At 32.6% G+C, this 20,995-nt stretch overlaps 1 protein-coding gene across 24 annotated transcripts in view; it reads left to right on the forward strand.

Annotated features, from left to right (window-relative positions):
- Window positions 1–20,995, forward strand: part of Robo2 (roundabout guidance receptor 2) — a 1,713,446-nt gene that overhangs the window by 1,645,197 nt on the left and 47,254 nt on the right. For 14 of the 24 annotated variants that reach the window (XM_074072902.1, XM_074072901.1, XM_074072897.1 and 11 more), the window contains 5 exons: window positions 4,670–4,852; window positions 11,829–11,871; window positions 13,290–13,417; window positions 18,397–18,678; window positions 19,077–19,202. In XM_074072902.1, coding sequence (XP_073929003.1) covers window positions 4,670–4,852; window positions 11,829–11,871; window positions 13,290–13,417; window positions 18,397–18,678; window positions 19,077–19,202 — 762 coding nt within the window. The remainder of the gene's footprint in view (window positions 1–4,669; window positions 4,853–11,828; window positions 11,872–13,289; window positions 13,418–18,396; window positions 18,679–19,076; window positions 19,203–20,995) is intronic. The other 10 variants (XM_074072905.1, XM_074072914.1, XM_074072913.1 and 7 more) reach the window with 3 other exon arrangements.

Consider the following 20,995-nt stretch of genomic DNA (forward strand, 5'->3'; position numbering starts at 1 on the left):
TCCTTCAGGACACCACCTTTCTTTCAAAAGACAAATCCTTTTCAACTCTTCTTGCTATATTTGCTTGGCAGTGCTTTTAATTGTTTTTGTAAGCTAAAACATTCTTTCCAGAGTTTGCATATTTAAAAAAAATTTGTTCACAGAGTTCACACAAACCATTCTTTTAATTCTCTCTTTATTTTCTGAAGTGACATATGCAGACTATATTTCCAGTTTCTGTACAATTATTTCTCTAACAAAGAATTTATTGCAGAGGAAAGATTTAAGGTTCAGTCATAATGTTAAACTCAAGTTTTCTTTGTCTTATATATTAAAAGCATTGAGGAAAAAAAGTTAAGTATTACTTTTTCTCTAAATTGTCTTTCCTTTCTTAATTAGTCATTCAGACAGAATTAATTCCTTAACCTGAGGGAGACCTACAATCTTACCCTTCTGAGATTTTCTGAAATAAATTGGAATAAGAAAGAAATACAGGTATACCCAAAAGAGGATGTAAATGATTATATATATATGTATTTATATGCACTTATATATGTACATGCACATATATATACACATATACATATATTTCACTTGTAATATTTAGAAATAAGTCATCAACTTTTCACTTTATAAAGTATATAAAATAGTCAGGTGTGGTTGCATGTTTGAAATTCCAACACTTGAGAGGCTGAGGCAGAGATTATGAATTCAAGGCCACCCTGAGCTATATAGTGAGACCTGCTACAAGAAAGAAAAAAAAGCCCACAAATGTATATTTTTAAGAAGAATAATTTCCTCTGAGAGCCATAGATAAGTAAATAAACTGGGTTTTATTGTAGCTCTAAAATGTATATTAAATGGATTGACTGAATAGCTCAAAAATAAATGAGATTGCCAAATATTTCCCTTTTGTGTTTTATTTTTCTCTTTTCTTTGGTGATAAGTATATTTCTTAAGGCAGGCAAGTTTTTTTTTTTACATTTTCCTCCTGAATATCTACTTGTTTGACAACATTTCGGAAATCCATTGCTCTAGGAAGCACGCAAAATTGTAAGCATGTAGTGAAATCAAGCTCGTGTCATGGCAAGCACAGCTATCCACTAAGCAATTGTACAGCAGCTCAAAATAGTAAAGTTAATTCAGATTATTTTAAGTCAAATAAAATTTCTACTTAACTCTTCTTTTAGACTAGGTCTCTACATGAATTAAGAGTACTCTTTAATTTAGTTTTTAGTGTAGTATATAAATGCTGATGAAATTTTTCTATAAAATAAAAACAATGTACAAAGTGATTTTTCTGTCTCCTCTTCAAGTAATTAGAATATTTTGTGATCAAAAGATAATCATAAAAACACAATTAATTGTGCTACTGATATGACTGCATATGTACACATAAACACAGTTCAACCAAGAATCAGCTAGTTGTTCTGAAGAGATTTATTTCTTTTTAATATCTGCTGTTGCCCTGAGAAGCTTCTTAATTGTTTCTTTAATGATCCCTTCATATCCACCTTCACATCTTGTCTGATAACACTATCTACACACTGTTATTCTGATTTAGTGATAGTCAATCGCTTTCTGTTTCAATTTATGCTTTCTCTATTGTCTATTCAGTACTGGAGCAGCATTTGAAGTGGTAGAAGCTCTACCTTTTTTCCCTTTGGCTTTAATTAAATCATGGATTGGCATTTGGTGTAATTTGTGCTTCATAATTTTAGAATTGTCCTATGCTAGAGTACATAGAATTTTCTCTATTCCCTCTCAATTTAGTCTTCCTTTCAGTGAGTCCCATGAAGGGAACATTAATTAAAATATTGTAAAAATATGCAAAAACTCATATAATCTTAATATTAGTATTATTCTTTTCTTGCACTTTTCTGTGGGAAAGTGGCTTCTGCACAAAACTGTCCATAATTGTATATAATTAAACTTATAGACAAAAAATACAAGCAAATATGTTCACGTATATAACCATCAAATAGTATGTCATATAACAAATTTGCATTGACTTAATATTTTCAGTATTCTTGCTTAATAATAATGGTACTGTTTCTCTAATCATTTGGCCATTTCATGCTTACAGTATATAGTTGGTAATAATATGTAGAACAGCTGCAAACTTTCACAGTAATAGGTACAATGAAACCTGATGTGGCTAATTAATTTTTAGTCCAACAAATTAGTTTTGTTCTTCATTACTCTCCAATGGGAGGGAGACATTATATTTCATTATATTTTTTGTCTGCAAGAACAATGGAGTGTTACCAGGTCACACACATTCTTGTCTATGCTCTAATTAGTCCAACTGACAACATTGTTTAAAAAATAACTGCAACATAAAAACTAGCATTGCACCATGGTTAACATGAATATTGCACCATACTAAATATAATATTTTATGGGCTCTTTATTTAAAAAATGGAAAATTTTCTTTTTGCTTTGCTCTGTAAGGTGTTTGTTTTCTTTTTAGAAACAATATTTTTTTCCAATTTTTAAAAAATTATTCATTTATTCACATGTGCATACATTGTGTGGGTCATTTATGTTATATACTGAGCCTATGAGCAATCTTAAATACAGGTTTTGCTATGCATAATAGCTATGCATAGTAGTTATGGACACACTCATGGGGCAACAGGTTTATTAAGTAAATTAATGTAGTTTTTAAATCTGTAACCTAGCATAAAATCCTTTCAGTAATGAAATATAAGTATGTATAGCAGATATGGCAGCAGCTATAACAAATAAGCCTTCATTTTAATTTGTTTAATAAAATACTTTTTTTCCTTATAATTGCCCAATCTAATATGGGTCAAGAGAATGGGGAGTAGGTTTTCTATACTATACAGTTATTTGGGGACCTTAGATTCTTCCTAACAACAGCTCTACCATCTCAAGGAATCACCATCCACAAACAAATACTTTATTTTTGTCTAACACATGAGGAAGGAAAAAAAGAGTATCAAGTATTTTCAAATCAGCGTTATGTGTTAGACTTGGAGGTACAGTGCATCATTTGTGCTTGCATACTATTTGCTAATATTTAGTCACTGTAGCACTCAATTGCAAAGGAAACTCAGAACTATAGACTAAGTTTCTGGCCTGGAAGCAAGGAGAAAAAGTGTGGTAAACAAGTCACTCGTGATATGTAGACTTCTGAAATCTGGACAATTTAGCACGTGTGTCTGTGATGTTAACTGAAAAACTCTCAAAGTAATCCTTAGTATTATGTGGGTCATAATTTTGAGTAAAAACTATCATGTTCTTATTATTCTCTTTATGTACATCACCTCAATAAATCCTTCCAAAATATATGAAGTAGATAGTATTGTTGCCATTTAACTGAAACTGACAGTAGCAGAGAGATAGTTTCCTACTAGGAGGTCAAACACCACATTGTTTCTGATATATTGTAGTTTTATAATAACTAAAATACTGCAGTATACCTCCACAACAATAAAAAAAAACTAAAGCAATGACAATTCCACACATTCCTTTGATGTGACATTCTGAAATGTGTCATTTATATTTTGCTTACAATGTACCTATTGGAAGTCTGGTTAGATTCTAACTAGATATGATATTGACAGTATAAATCACTTAATTCTCAGTGTCTGAATTTCTTAATCTGTTAAATAGGCATGTATATCTTTGCTCTTCAATGATATTAGAATCCCATGAGTTTAAGACCTATTTAAGAGGCAGATTGAGATTTGTCGAATTGTCTCTGAGAGGTTTAAATTTCTAAACATGACCGCTTCTAGTATAATCTTAATCCAGTTTTAAATGTATGTTTTAGTTACTAAGACCTTAAAATTAATTTTAAAGTTTTCTATTATAGTCAGAGTACTTTCAAACACTGTAGGGGAATACATGAGTTTTACCTTTAGGAACACTTCAACTATGCATGTTCATCTCAGTAAAAGGATGTTTTCATAATTGCATTTGCACATAGTAGTTTTATGCATCCCACAAAATTTAAGTATATTTCTACAAAAGAAATTATTTGGCTGACTATTAAGGGTAATGAGAAGTTGTATAACCATGTCCACGTAAGCATTTCAATATAGGCAATGTCATAGCAGGAAAATAATTTGTAGAAACACCAATGTTAAATATAATAGTAGCTTCTTTCTATGAAATCTATATTAAATAATTCTTTACCTGACAAAGGAAAATGTGTTGTGGTTTCAATTCCTAGTGCTTGTTTCAGTAATTATTTATAAGGCTGAAATCAAGAAATTGTTCTGAATAAGTTCATAGAAAAACAAAAAGAGTAGTGTTCTTAGTTCCACTTTTAAACACATGATTTGTTTCTTTTTTTTTTTTTTTTTTGCGGTACTGGGGCTTGAACATAGGGCCTAAACCTTGACCCACTCCACCAGCCCTTTTTTGTGATAGGTTTTTTTTTGAGATAGGGTGTCTCAAACTATTTTCCCAGGCTAGCTTCAAACCACGATCCTCCTGATCTCTGCCTCCTGAGTAGCTAGTATTCCAAGTGTGAGCCACCAGCGCCTGGCTATTTCTTCTTTTTAAAATTTCAAAATATGCTTATAAATAATTATGACAAGTGCAGAACAGAACATATATCACCAGAGTTTAAAGGGATTGTCTATGTCTTTGTTATACCATGCATGCATTGTTGTGTTTCTCTTAATATTTACTAACAACATTATTTCTTCCACAGGAGGACGTAATGAAGTTGTCATTACTGAAAACAATAACAGCATAACTGAACAAATCACTGATGTTGTGAAGCAACCAGCCTTTATAGCTGGTATTGGTGGTGCTTGCTGGGTTATTTTGATGGGTTTTAGCATCTGGTTGTATTGGCGAAGAAAGAAAAGAAAGGGACTCAGTAATTATGCTGGTAAGAAACTATTTTAAGCTATGAACAGTTCTTATCTTTTGGAATGTAATAAAATGAGAAAAAGAATTTGGCTTGTTCTAAAAACCTCTTCTGTAAAATGCAATTATAAGCAAAGTGCTTCAATGTTTTGCTCCTGACCATATCACTTTTTGACCATAAGAATAACTGTTGAGTGTTGAAGTCTTGAACACTGACAATACTTCAGCACACATTCTCATTTTGCAGTCCACTCCTTTGCCTTCATCCCTAAAGAGCCATCTGTTTAGTCAGTCACTATGTTGTATTTCACTTTGTGACACACTCCTATAAATTTTATAAAATGTAAGGAAGAACTGATTTAATTCAGGGGCAATTTTGTATTTATCTCTTCATTTGTCTTTAGTGATAATAAATGATAGACTATGCATATCACTTCAGTGCAAAGTTCTAATACATCTACATATGAAATGCTGCCTTTTAAGCCTCCATTCTTCCTTCTCTCACTCCTTATAAAAAATATCTTTCATAGTTGGTAGGCTTATAGTTTTAGTATAAATACATCAGACATATGTGTTTTCTTTTTCTCTTTGCAAAACTTATGCACTTAATTTGAAAATATCTTTTGGTCTTTGAGTTTGACAAGAACAGTACATTTCCTAATATTTTTTCTCATTGTGATTGATATCTATCTGCTTGTCGAATTGCTAACTCAGAATGTGTTATGTCCTTCAAATATTTTGGAAGAAGGCCAAACCAGAGAGAGGCCTTTCAAAACTTTTATACTTAATTGATAGATGACTGACTCTCAAAATGGATTTCTATTCAGCTAGTAATTTTCCTTCCAGCAAAAACTGTTCTTTTCTAGATAAGAAACAAATAAAAATTTGTCAAACCACAGGTACCTAGCATTACATATCTGACTTGTAATAACTTCTATATATTTCCCTCTAAAGTTACCTATACTATAACTTTTTAAAATTTTCATAGTCTTATAGAACTTAAAACATAAGGGATTTTTAAATGGTAATGAACAGTGGATATTTATTTGTCATATGTTTACATTTCTGATATTTCATAAAGAATTAGTAATGCATTTTAGCAACACAGAGAGTTAATGGTGGACTATTTTTAAGTGTTTTTTTAATAATAGAGAAAATACTTTGTTCATATTGGCTCCATTTATATCTTGGTTTTCATAAAGAAACAAAATATAATTGATACTTGCATATTCAAGCTAGACATTAACCATTAATGTTCTATGATAAATATGGTAAATCTTCTGATACCCAAAGGAAATTTTCTATTTTCAAATATAATTTTCCACAAGAACAGCAACTCAAAGAGCTGCTATAATAAAGTCAAAGGGTAATGTTTTATTTACATAGGTAAGTGGAAGGGTACAGGTACGAAAACTAAACCCAAAAAATTAAGGAGATGTGACTATACTCCCAGGATAAAAAGTCTAAAGTTTCCACTTTTTCACTACATGGTTATATTTATATAATCTAAAATCTATAATGTATCTACAGCCTCTAATTGTTGATTTATGACAGCAGTAAAGCTGTTTTAATAAACAGAGTTAATCCTTACTCAATATTTGAATTAATTTATTGCTTAAATACTTCATTTTTCTCAAACTTCAATTCTAATTAAACGTGTGTCATATTTGCATATATTAGGAGGCATGTACTTTTAATAAAGCTAGATTTACCAAAAGTAGAATTATAGAACAAGTTAAGCTTGATTTGTTTTTGTTGTTGTTTAATTTTCTTTTTTTAATATTGTTGTACTGGAAGCACAATGTAACATCTATAAAAGTTCTTACAATGCATCATAGTTGAATTCGCCCGTCCATCACTCTCCTTTGTCCCTGCTCCCGTCATTCCTGGAATGGTTTCAACAGGTATCTTTTTCCACTTACATACATGAGCACATTTTATTTCCACCATATTCACCCTCCTGTACCCTTTCTTTATGTTCTCCTCTCTCCCACTAATACCAACTCCCCCTACCCCAGACAGGACCTGCTTTGCCTTCCTGCTCTCTGTTTTGGAAAAAGAAAAAAAATTACATTTTTGTTTGTTTAACATGGTTATACAGGATATTTCATTGTGATATTTCTGTGTTGTAACCCAAATTTATAAATTTTGGGCTGGTGGAATGGCTTAAGTCGTAGAACACTTGCCTGGTTAGGATGAGGTCCTGAGTTCAAACCTTAGTGTAGTCAAAAAAAGAAAAAGAAGTAGAAAAAGAATCAGTTATAAATGTATACACTTAAATCATCTGGGAGGAGAATTTGGCCTAAACATGTTTTGCTTCATTTTTTGTCGGTACTGGGGTTTGAACTCAGGGCCTTGTGCTTACTAGGCAGGCTCTCTACCACTTGAACCATATCTGCATGTTTTGCTTCTTTATGTAGCAGAAAGTAGAAAGTTCTCCAGGACAGCCCTGCACATAAACTTCTTGTTTTAATTTTTGTGTTTATCGTTTACTTAAAATTTTCAGACAGTAATACACATTGATAGTATAGCAATGAAACTAACCAGGGCAGCCGAAACAAGAAAGGTATATCTTCATCTTATACCTTATCTTAACCTTTATCTTATACCTGTTTCTCTTATTGTTGTGCTGGGTCCAGGTACATTGTGACATTTAAACAGTTTCTTACAATGTATCAAATATATGTATGTCACATCCTATGTGAAACTATTATACAGAAACCTGCAGCGTTATTTACCTTTGTTTTTATTGAAATTAAACAATCTGGTCTCTGCATGTGGAATTCCTGATTGACAGAAGAACTCAGTACCTGAGTTGTTACAAATTAAACAGAATTGCAAAGAATTTAGGCAGAAAATATTGGTTTGTTTTTGAACCCACAGTACATGTTTGGTCCTATTTATAATAGTTTTGGTGAGTATAAAAATGAACCATAAATGTCTGAAAAAAAGCTATGTGGTTTTCATGAGGATTATATGTAATATACTATATATTGTATAGGTACATATGTAACTATTATAATCCTTATGAAGAATACATGATTCTTTCCAAAGTTATGCTATATATTTTATTCTACTTGCGATTATGGACATCATCAAATTTTAATGAAAATAAATGTAAGTTAGGGTAAGTTATATTTTATGAATATTCTGAGCTTAACATTTTATAAAACTCAGTAAATATAAGCAATTCAACATGAGTGAGCAAGATATAAAATGGTAAATATTTCACACATAGGTTTTAAAGCTGTTGATGAAATATAAATTATTTGACAAAACTATCCAAAAGCAACTAAATGATTCGATGGAATTTTTATATTCTGATTATCTGTGCTGAGTTAATGCTTATTAAAAGAGGATTAATCTACATTCATATTTGAGAAATAGCTTATCAGGAAAGGGAATGAGGCTGTCTGCAACATTAAAGTTTACATTTGGAGCAGGAAAATGTGACCTACTAGAGATAGGCACCCTGAAAGTTTCCTTACTTAAAAATGTCAATTTATCACAGAGTTATGTCTCCCTTACCCATTTCTAGCAGGCATGAGATTAGGATTAATACTTTCAAGTAATATTAGAGGTATTTCGAGTATGATATGACCTAACAAAATCTTTTTACTTTCATAAAATTTGCAATAAATTCAAATTTATGCAGTTCTAAACAGTTTAGATTGTAGTATCTGTGGAAATTTTTTAAACCTAACACTTTTTGGTTCAAAACTTTTCTATGTTTCTCCCTGACAGTTCTTAATTTCTCCGAATCTCCTAATTTTGAGTCAGAGTTACTCCAAATTTATCTCTGAGAATCCCAAAGTTGCTGCACTGTGATTATAAAAATTAGAACAAGTTTAGATTTGTTGAAAGTCACATGTCTTTAGAGGAAGTTGGGCAGCATCACGGGAAAATCGATCAAGCATTTGCAGTACAGCACTGAACCCTATTGATCTTAAGCATGGTGTACTTTTTCCTGACTGGCAGTCTCCTTGGAATCATATACCCATGGATACCAAGGGTCTACTACATAACAAATCGTTTGAGGGCCATTTAAAGTTAGGCAAGTATTTACATAACGAGCTATGGAGTTTTCCTTTGTAAGTTGTTACGCAAAGATAGACAAAACTGTCTTCCAGAAACTTTAGAAAACCTATTAGAAATCTAGGACTATTTGGAAATATCTTAATGATGATTGGAATAAAAAAGAAAATGGATATGTCCTGAATGCTAAATATGACATGTCTTGAAATTTAAATTCTTTTGCTAACAAAATTTAGTTCTCAGTTAGTAAATATGTAAGATCATAGGTTCATAGTCTTAATATATCTGCAAATTACCTTAATGAATGGCATCATTTTGATAAAGTTTTGAGTGCCATTGGCCAATTTTTGCTATTAATTTATTGCTGTGGTATAACAGGAAGTTTGGATGGGAATAAAGAGCATCTGTACTAAAGAAAACTATGTAGCTTCTCATGAATCTCTTAAGCAGCACATTTTGAGGTGTAGCCAATATTTGAATATTCACAATGATATTCACAACATTTTTATTCTATTAAAAAAACACCTACCTAGTAAGCACATCAGAGGAAAAGCCAATGAGCTGTACTGTTTTCACATTGCATGTGTGTATATGTGTGTCCTAATTAGGCCTATATTTAGTACCCCCAGTGTTCAATCTTTTTGCATTAATTCTTTTAGTTGAATTCATTTTTCCTAAAAGCAGTTATTAAAGTGGCATAAGTGGCTGAATCCTGATTCCTAGCCCTTAAGTGGGCTTATGGTGATCAGCATTTTCTTCATTTTCTCTGAGGAAATGGGTAGATGTGAAGGATATGTCAGGATTGTTTCTTCAATGCATTTGAGATATTACCTAAAAATTTGATAAAGCAGTTTATGTTGGGTACCTCCAGTGTTTCTGGAAGCTCTGATGTGTTTCTGTCTCATGAAATAATGGTAGACTCTTAAAGTTATGATCATGCTATTTGATTACAATATCATGAAAGGTAGAGCTATTTGATAACCTTCAAACAGGGACTAAGAGACTGCCCTTGGAAATTTATAATATTTAAAGAGTGATCACATTCGGTAGCCTAAGCTTGCAGAACAGTTATTCAAATTAAAAAGTATTCACAGAGTGTATATTTAAGTGACCAATATACTGTTTATTTAAAATATTAATTAATTCATAAATGTTTTATTTATTTTCAACTTTACATACCAAGAAAACAAATCATAGTAAATATCATTAATATCTTGCAAAAACAGGACACACTGGTTTCACAGCTGTGAAAATGGCATTTTTTTCCTTCATTCCGAGTGATTGGCTTAGCTGATTCAGAATAATTTTAATAAGAATTTCAAGTTTATTATAATTTTCCATTCTATAAACTTCATAAGAACAAATTTCTTTTTCATAATTTTCTAGTTAAGTAATTTAATGGCAAAATTTTATCCAAACTAATGTGACACAATAGACTACACCCCACTGTTCATGTATATTCACGTTGCATTGCAAAAATATTAGATAACTTTGAGTACATTTTGGTGCCTTAGATCCTCTTGTAGTATGTGAAATATATTACCTCTTTCAGATATAAATCATTTTGAAGTTTAAATACATTTGGCTGCAAGACTTTATTTATTTATTTTTTCATTTTTCTTTTATTATTCATATGTGCATACAAGGCTTGGTTCATTTCTCCCCCCTGCCCCCACCCCCTCCCTTACCACCCACTCCGCCCCCTCCCTCTCCCCCCCACTCAATACCCAGCAGAAACTATTTTGCCCTTATTTCTAATTTTGTTGTAGAGAGAGTATAAGCAATAATAGGTAGGAACAAGGGTTTTTGCTGGTTGAGATAAGGATAGTTATACAGGGCATTGACTCACATTGATTTCCTGTGTGTGGGTGTTACCTTCTAGGTTAATTCTTTTTGATCTAACCTTTTCTCTAGTACCTGTTCCCCTTTTCCTATTGGCCTCAGTTGCTTTAAGGTATCTGCTTTAGTTTCTCTGCGTTAAGGGCAACAAATGCTAGCTAGTTTTTTAGTTGTCTTACCTATCCTCACCCCTCCCTTGTGTGCTCTCGCTTTTATCATGTGCTCAAAGTCCAATCCCCTTGTTGTGTTTGCCCTTGATCTAATGTCCACATATGAGGGAGAACATAGGATTTTTGGTTTTTTGTGGCTGCAAGACTTTAATTGATACTTACATTCTTGAAATACACTTTCATGTTGTTGACTTTGTGGAATAGAAACCATTGACTGGAAAGAGTGGATTCACTTCCTTGGCTCTAATAGATGCTTTGCTTGCTGATGTTGCTAATATATTCCATAGGTTCATGGAAAACTTGAGTTTTTCCATTATTACATGCAAGTGGAGTCCATTTAGTATCAATGATCTGCAACTTTCATTTTCATGAGCATGCCATTGTGTGTTAATTATAGTTCAGGTCTACTATAATTGTAATTATACTGTTCAGTAATAGTGCTTTTGAAGAACATTTAAAAGGATCTATAATAGTGAGAAATATGTAATCAGTAAATACCTGTTGCTCTTGCTGCATTGGAAGGATGTATCCACTGGGTCAGTCCTGTTTGGATATTTATTATGTGTGTTTTGCTTTATGCCTTCTAACTAAGACATCTTCACATTAAGATTAGATCATGGTTTGACAGTTCCACGTTAATGTAATGCCAATCTTCTAGTAACACTTTATGTATCCCTTGTGATGACCTTTGATGTCTTACCATAAATTGCTACTTTAACTTAAGTATACATTTGGCCTAAAGGAATTTAAATATTCTACTAAAGTTGGAGCAAGTGATGACTATAATTACCCCGAGCCAAATCACTGCTTGTTCCTAGCTGTATAATTACGTTAGTTATATTTTGTTAAAATTCCCAGAGGCTTCAACTCTAAACTGAAGTCCAAAATGTACTTGTTATTAATTGTAATTAATATTGACTTTGTGTGTGTGCATGTCTTTTTTTTTTTTTACAGTTACATTTCAAAGAGGAGATGGAGGACTAATGAGCAATGGAAGGTATGCTAAGGAGATTCTTTTTTATTATTATTTTAAGCTAGTACTGGGGAAACTCTGCAGTAAGAGGCTATTATTGTAATAAACGATCACTTATAAGTCTGAGAATTCTTGGAGGAATTAAATGGCTTACCACAAGGTTTAATGATCTATCTGTTGTGCACTTTAGAGGAATCAAGTCCAGATGTTTCATATCTCCCAGATGCCCCTGAAGAAATTAGTAGTAAATATCACAAGGAATGTGTTCATTTGTTAGCAGGATGTTTATTGCATTAATTAGACATTAGCAAATGAAGTTGCTGTTGTTTAAGACTCCTTATTGGCTCTCACTAAATTGCTGTGAGTGAACAATTACACATAATCGATCACAAAGTAAATGATTCATGGATGATGAATAGTCTCTAGATTGATAGGACTGGATTCCACAATTTTGGATACTCAATTGAAATTGATAAAGCTGATAACAAACCCATATATCCTCATCTATTTTCCCTTTGCCAATATGGAGATTGTAATTAGGCTCTGGTAATAAGTTCCAATCTTCCATTTAATCAATATTTTAGCAAAAAGATATTAAATCTAATGAGAGCTAGTGAATGTAGCAAGAAAGCAGTTGAATCTTCTTATTGCAGTTTCCATAGAAACATGTTTCTCTTAGGGATTATACCAGGAGGGTTCTATCAAAAAATTACAATGATTATAGATGTTCTATTTCATTGTAAATATGTTAATAACCTGGAAAGAAATCAGAATCCTAACTTTTACATTAAAGAAAGGATTTATTTATTAAATATGATATAATAGTTTTCCCCATATACTATACTCATATTCTGGATCAGATCATAGTGGATCTTTTATTGCCTTTTAAAAACCCCTTATTTTACTACTGACATTTTGCAATTTTGAGGTCTTTCAGATGTGCTCTTGATGGAACAGTCTAAGCAATATTCATGAATTTCAAGTTCTTTCCTTCTAAATCAAGCACAAGGGATCATAATAAGGGTGATAGCCCAGAGAAGACAGATTCAGGTGGAAGCTGCAATAATTGAGTTTGGAATAGCCCAAGGCCCTGGAAATGACTGACAATGAGCAGACATTCTGAGCAACTCTTCCACTGAGGTGTAAATTTGTCATCAAACCTTGTTTTGGGATCCTACCATGCTATCAGTTTCCACTCGTTTCTGGGGAAACAACTGATTTCATTTGGATGTTAGCAGAATCCCACTGCTTCCACTGACAGAGATGATCTATATATAGCCTTAATGAACTGATGAAGTTCCTTAATTCGTCAGAGCCTTCACATTTTAATTTAAATCAATTAAAATCTTCTTATATTCCTTAACCATTTTCAGTGTGTGAAATAGGTGTCAGAATGTTGCACAGAGATCCGTATTGTGATTTCCTTGTCATTTTTGTCTTAGCCGTCCAGGTCTTCTAAATGCAGGTGACCCCAGTTATCCATGGCTTGCTGATTCATGGCCAGCCACAAGTTTGCCAGTAAACAATAGCAATAGTGGCCCAAATGAAATTGGGAATTTTGGACGAGGAGGTAAGTTGTATTTTTCAAAATAATGATATTTGTATTTTTGGTTTTGGTTTCCCAGATTAAAATGGAAACATATTAGAAACTATTTTCTTTCATAGTTAAAATAATAAAATACATATGCTAATAGTGTGCACCTTTGCTAAATATTTTACTATAAAACTAGTGTGTCTATATTATCTTAAGTAAAACTAATATACTTTGTTTTCAAAACAAATTACAAGATTTCAAAACTAATTACAAGATTATTGTAATTAGAAATTGTGCTGTTAGCTAGGGCTTATTATTTTTGACTATGTCTTTTACTTCTCTTAAGTTTTATTCAATATAAATATATTCAGAACCCCCTATGTACCTAGCACTACAGTAGTCACTCTGAATATAATGTTGGTATAAAAAGAGATGTCCTTACCCTCGTGTAATACATCATGTGAAGAGTAGATGGTAAATTGGCTAACACATTCAAAAAGAACTTCTTATTATTCTGCAATTGATAACAGGGACCCAAAATGAAAGATAAAATGTGCGAACATCTCCAAGGATTGATGCTGATTCTTGTCCAGGGCTTTTTTTCTTTTAAAGACAAAATTAGATCACCTTCAATAACTACTTCTCCAATCCCACTATATTTTCTAGCCAATTGGAGAAATAAGTTTAGAGAAAGATGAGTAGAATAGAGAAATATCTGAAATTTGCATTTGGTGTGGCAAGCACATGTGCATTTTTCCTAGTAGAAGATGGAGTAGACAGTAAATGCATTTAAGCTTCCTTGTCAGTACCCTACAAGGGAGTGCTGCCTATTTGAATTAAGAAATCTCTTAAAGGGCATGTCATTTAGATATATATGAACAAGAGGTATGGATTAACCAAAAAGATGAGAAAACTGTGTGGAGAAAAAATTACCATACTCAATTGTCCAGAAATAAGAGAAACATTGCCCTATTTAAGAAATGAAATGGGTTGTAGGGTTGTAGCTCAGTAGAGAGTGCTTGCCTAGCATACACAAGGCCCTAGGTTTTATTTTTAACACTGTGCAAGTAATAAAGTAGAAAGTAAATAAATAAATTTCTTAAAGACTTGAGTATGAAATGCAAAGCAACAGAAGTAGTAACAATATAGAAGAACAGATAACAGGAGCCATTCTGAGTCACATGAAATATTTAAACTTTGTCCAGAGGTAATCAACAGCCACTGATGGACTTTTCAGAGAAGAGTATTGGAATATAACACTGTTTTAAGTCATCTAGTCTATTGCGATTGGAGAGTAGACTAAGTATAGAAAACCAGGGTGTCCATTTAGAAGATTGATGTCAACTAAAGCAAATTTGAATTAATCCACTGGAAGCTTTCTATACTTCTAGAATTAATTCAGGAGACACAGGGCTATAATAAACTATTCTGAGTCTAAATACAACCTTGTTGGATGGGTCTCACATTTCTAAGTATATTAACCATATTGATTTAGAAGAACAATCATGAATACTGACATCTTTTTTTGAAGAACAGATTATCAGTATGTTTAAATATAATTAAAACAGTTCTTCAAAAAAGTAAATTTGCTAAGTATTTCATAAGTCTGCATTCTGTCAATACCAACTGTAAGAAGGGAGAACTCCTCCCCATTCTTCAAATAAAGTACAGAAACCAACCATCACTACCTCAACATATGTAATGAAAGTTAAATGGATATTGTAGGCTTTCACTCTATCATGGCAAGTTTTTAGGCCTGAGCATCTCCTTATAAGTAAAGCAGAATGTCCTTCCCCTCTTCCTAGTCTGCAGACTGATTTTATCAAAAGGAATTCTATTCCCAAGTGTTTTATGAATCAAGAAAGAGCTGTTTATTTTACTTGTTGTATTTATATAAATCAGCACAATTTTTATCTGTATATCAAGAAATATATATCTAAAGATGAAGAAAATGTTTCAGTTTTCAGTTTTTAGAGTTTACATTAACTTCTATGATGTCTTGGTCCAATTTAGCCAAAGTCTACGTGCATAGATTTACTTAAGGTTTTTCTTTCATTCCCACCTGGCGTTCATTTCATGACATGAAATGCTGCACAGATGACATCAAGGCTAAAATTAAGTTTTTGCAGGTTTTACTCTATCTGTTTTCACTGTGATAATCATTCTGAGCATTTAGTATTTATGTGCCAAAAATACTTGTAGGATATTTTTGTATGTTTTAATTCATGTCTTTTTTCAGAGATGTGAAATAGGAAATCATATTTATATTTTAAAAGTCAAGCAACTAAGATCTATCAAGATGAATAATTTGAGATCTAGGTGAATAGTGCTAAGCTAGTTTTAAAGCTTCAAATCTTTTTCTGACCTTGCTCAGTATTCTAACTGGGTGCACATGTTTGACTTTATAAACACACCCACCTAGGAGGACAATCATGAATACTGACATTTTACCTTTCAGAATGGAATACTGACACATGCTTGAATGTAATGAAAATAGTATTTTGAATTATATTTACTACTTATCAAATAATTTTGCATTTTGTCAATACAAACTATAAAAAGTCATTTATTCCATTCCTAATTGCTAACTCTCCTTAGAATGCTGACTGCTTCCTAGGTTACTTGACAATAGGTCAAGTAACCTAGGAAGCAGTGAAGAAGACATCCAAGTAATCATTCAAGTAATTCTATGAGACAAAAATGAAATGAACCCATTTGTAAAAGTATAAATGAGATGCTCAAAAACTGCATCATTATTCAAACTACAAAGAAATGTTTCTATCTTCCTAGATTCCAAACATAAATATCAATAAATGTCAACAGCCAAAAGCCTGGAGAATGGGTTGGTGGGGACTTTCAGAAACAGAAAGTCCTGCCTAAAGATGGCAGCATATATTCAGATCCAAAGTGTTAGGAGGAAGGCTGGATAGAGTTTCCAGAACATCTGATGTTGCAGGACTCTCCTCCACATCCAGATATTCATGTATAATCTTCCAATATTTCAATATTGGGATATAATTCAATTTACTTTTTGAAAATGTGGTAGTGATCAAATGGTGTTTGAAGACAATATGCAGCTCAAAAATCAATATAGAAGCACTTAGACTTGAAGGCTGACTATAATTTCATCTAGCAGGAAGAGAGATTCTATTTCCAGAGCCATTGCTTTAGTTGTTGTAAGGAAATATTATGTGGGATTACCTTGGACTACTTTTTTCCATTTTTTATCATTTGAGCACAAAAATATTTCAATAGCTTGCAGCTGAAGTGGTGTATGTACTATATCTAAAGCTTTGGAGAACCTCAGTTTCAAGGTATAGGTCACTCAGGTCCATATTGGAGAAGCAATTCTATTTAATATTCATCAGTAAAAGACAGGATTGAGGGGGCGAAAAAGAAGTCTGAAAGCGTATATACAGAGAAATATCTACTTACATCAGTTTGGTAAATTATTAAATATTCAACATTTTTGAGATTAAAAATGATACCAGCACTTGAGAACGAAATATGCCTGCTCAGCATCCAATTTTATAATTACTATACAGCTAAAAGTAAGAAGAATAAAAGAAGTGGTTGTGAAAATCTGGAATCCAAAAACAATTTCACTTACTTATATAGCATAGTGAAATGTTTTCAGTTTGGATATATTTAATAATATTACTGATATGCATTTAAAATCTTCAACAAAGTACTTAATTTCCACTTACTTGTAAATGAGTGTGGAATGCTAGATTTTAAAACTTTCAGAAAGACTGAAATTATGTAATGTATAAAATACATTATAAACTTCTTGTTATTATTGCTAAAGTCAATTTTTTAGCTTTTCTTAATTGAAAAGATAAAACTGATACTTCTGTAAGAATCTTTAGGGCTGGCAGAGTGACTCAAGTGGTAGAGTAGCTACCTACCAAGTGTAAGGCCCTGAAAAAAAAAAAAAAGAATCTTTATTTCAAGAACTCTTGGGTATCACTAAATCTTATAAGTCTTAAGTTAGTTGAAAATTTCTGATAGTGAAGAAATCAACTGATATGATGACTGGAAACCTTATGAAGTGAGATTTTCAGAATATATGTTATGAAGAAAGGAGCTGTAATTAGATTTAATTCCAGTATTAATGATTTCTCTTTTAGATTCAGTTAGTATTTTTCTTCTGAAAGGGGAAGGCAAGAGCTCAGGAGAGAGGTGGCAGACCTGAATTATAAAGCATCATGTAAAGCTAATTCAGCATACCAAAATGATAAATGGACTGATTGATATTCAGTGTTGTTCCTGAAGTTTAATTTTACTCTTGCTGTATTACAACATGAAACTGTAATTCTCCATTTTTAAGAGCTGATAGCATAAATTAAACTCACTGATCACTGAGATTGCTTTTTCTGTAGTTAAATCCTGCTGTATTATGAAAATGACTTATTCATGAAAATTTTCCTTTGTTATCTAAGAAAAAAAGAATACACAATCTATGATCAGTTCTTTCACGTTTCTGGAGCTATAAAATCAAATCAGATAAGTGGCCAGTTAAAACTTCATAACAATGTATTTCATAGTCAGTATAGTGTAACTTCAGACATTTTGCAAGTGTTTAGCAGTTGTATTCCATGTTTTGTAAGGCAAAAGTGGAAAGAGATATATTCATCCATGATTTGTAGATTTCTTCCTAGCATTGCTTCTGGGAAGTGCTACACTTTACTTGGTTCTAAAACAGAGGGAACAACAGGAAGTAGTTTTCAGTATTGATAGTGACATATCCCAAACTTCTCATTGATGTTAGAGGAAAGCAGGGGAAGGGATATGTTAAGCAGTGAGACGTGAAGGACGAGAGGTAGGGCCGTCTGTCACTGAGGTTGATCGCTTGGAGATGGTTGTATATCATCTACCCTTCAGTGGCTCATGAAGCCCATCTCAGCTGAAATACAAACGTGTAGCATGATACATTTATTTTTCATCTTCAGTCCTGATAGTTTTGGGCTTCCTGTGCATCATTAAATTGTTTCATTTCCCTATGTTCATCACAGATGTGCTGCCACCAGTTCCAGGCCAAGGGGATAAAACAGCAACAATGCTCTCAGATGGAGCCATTTATAGCAGCATTGACTTCACTACCAAAACTACTTACAACAGTTCCAGCCAAATAACACAGGCTACCCCATATGCCACCACACAGATTTTGCATTCCAATAGCATCCATGAACTGGCTGTTGATCTGCCTGATCCACAATGGAAAAGTTCAATTCAGCAAAAAACAGACCTGATGGGATTTGGTTATTCTCTACCTGATCAGAACAAAGGTAACAATGGTGAGTCTGGTTCTTGTGTCCTGAGAAGTAAATTTCATACCATTTGTGCATGAAATAGAAATTAATATTTGTTGTTCACTTAGTGATTCATTACCAGGTTTACTACCTAACCTAAAGCACTCTAATGGCATGTATTGAATATCTTGAACAGTCCCTACCGCCACCACTGCCTCCGCGGCCGCCACCACACACCAACACCAATCAGTTTCATCCTTTTAGCAATTTTTCAATAGAGTGATCAGCAATCCATCTCTACTTCCATTAGGATAGGGTAGACGAAACATTTCTTCACTTCCCCACAACATCTGCTTCTGAGTTGCTAACTGCATGTTCTGCATGGGCTTGTGCTGTGAACTAATCACATGATGCCACTATGACCTCTGCCCTTTAACCCTTAGCCTTACTTTACATCCCTGACTACCGATTGGCTGAGGGATTGTCTAATAGAATGCCACACAACCAGTCACAGGATTTCAGCACCACCAGCTCTCACAACAGCTCAGAAAGGAGTGGCAGTCTCTCAGGTTGGTCTCATCACAGTAAGGAGAAATATTTGTTTGTCACCAGCATATGACCTGTGTTCCTAACAGCCAATGAAGAAATACTGGATAGAACCCATCATGAGGAGGCATTTATTTTTCAAATGACAATAGCAATTGATCCTTGTAATGTTATGCTTTGGTTGGGGGGAGGAGGAGGAATAAATATCACTGTCATCCTCGATGTACTTATCTGTATGGTTATTTGAAGAAAAATAATGCCATTTTATGAAATACTATTTAGAAGCAGCAGATAAGTTTTCTCTATCTCGAACTCTATGAGTCTAGGGAAGTTTAGTACAAAGATTACACATGAAAGTCAATTTAAATTCATTGATACCAAAAGAGGAATGAAATGAAATGACTTGGGAGATTTTTTTGTGTTGAAATCCAGTGATGTGATTTCCTGTTTTACAACAATCTTTCCAAAATATCATGGAAGAAGATTTATTATCTATTAAATGATATTATACTATGCCATGAAGGATAATGTGGGAAATTATTTAATTTAATTTCCCCAAAACACACATATAAGCTTTTATGAGTATGCTCATAAAATTTCAATATATATTTGAGAAATATCACCTAAGCTAACAATCTGTAATGTAGGCATTATTTAGCACATGTGGAAAAAATTCACTTTACTAGACAAAAATATATTTCTGTCATAATAAATATCAGTGCTCAGGATTCTCGCCTGTAAAGTGAAGATAATGTATTAGACACAGTTTAACTTCTAGCCATGACATTTCAAATCTATATTTCTAGTTGATTCCATGACCCTACTTGTTCAGTATATTCAGCTTAATTATATGCTACTTTTCACATTCAGGTTTTTTTCTTTTGAATTATCTATTGATAATGTTTATAGTGTGCTATTGGATGTCACAGGCTATCAAGCATCAATACCATAAAGAGTTAAATTTTTTACACTATTAGGGTTACATTTACTAAATTGCTTTTCCTCAGGAGATAGAACCTTCTCATACTGAAAATGTTAATGCTCTCTCCTCACTCCAAAATGAGTCATTTGCTCTTCTTGCCTATTGGTAGAATTTGATACATTATAGAATCCAGAAATTTTTAAACATCTGTTATGAATTTAAACTGGCTTAATAACAGAGGAGAACTTTTTGAATGACCTTATATGTCATTTATGCTGTCATTTATGTATAAATAGTCCCATGATTGTTCTGAATAATTAAAAAGTAGTTTTTCTGAGGTTTCTTTCAGTAAAGATAAGTAACAATTAAGCAATGTATGAAAAGAAATCTATGTACTATAAGCCATGAATGGCATAATAACTTTGAAAGTATCATTAAATATTCTGTATAGATTGATTGCCACTGGATTTTAGAACTTATGTTTTGAGTAGTTGTAAGCAGGATGTGATTCACAATGATGCTTGCTTCCTTTTGAATCCATTAATCTGCCAAGTGGCAGACATATATATATATATGTCTTGGCATTATATTAACTACTTCATCTACATTTAAATACAAAATTAGTTAAATTGTAGATAGAAAGCATTTTGCAATAGTTGAGATTGAAGTGATTTATCCATTTTTAGTTTAACATTGGGTTTAAAATCCAATTGAGTTTAATATTACAATTTTGTTTTATTCTTTTATTTGTAGATATGTTTCCCAAAGCTCATATTTAAGACCAAAAAACCCTATGGATAGCTAATCATCATATTATAGGATTTTCTTAATTTGTTCAGTGATGTAACTAATTTAAAATAATTACAGTGATAAAGAATATTGAACATTTCTGAA

Source organism: Castor canadensis, chromosome 5, assembly GCF_047511655.1.
Source record: "Castor canadensis chromosome 5, mCasCan1.hap1v2, whole genome shotgun sequence".
Classification (NCBI taxonomy): Eukaryota; Metazoa; Chordata; class Mammalia; order Rodentia; family Castoridae; genus Castor; species Castor canadensis.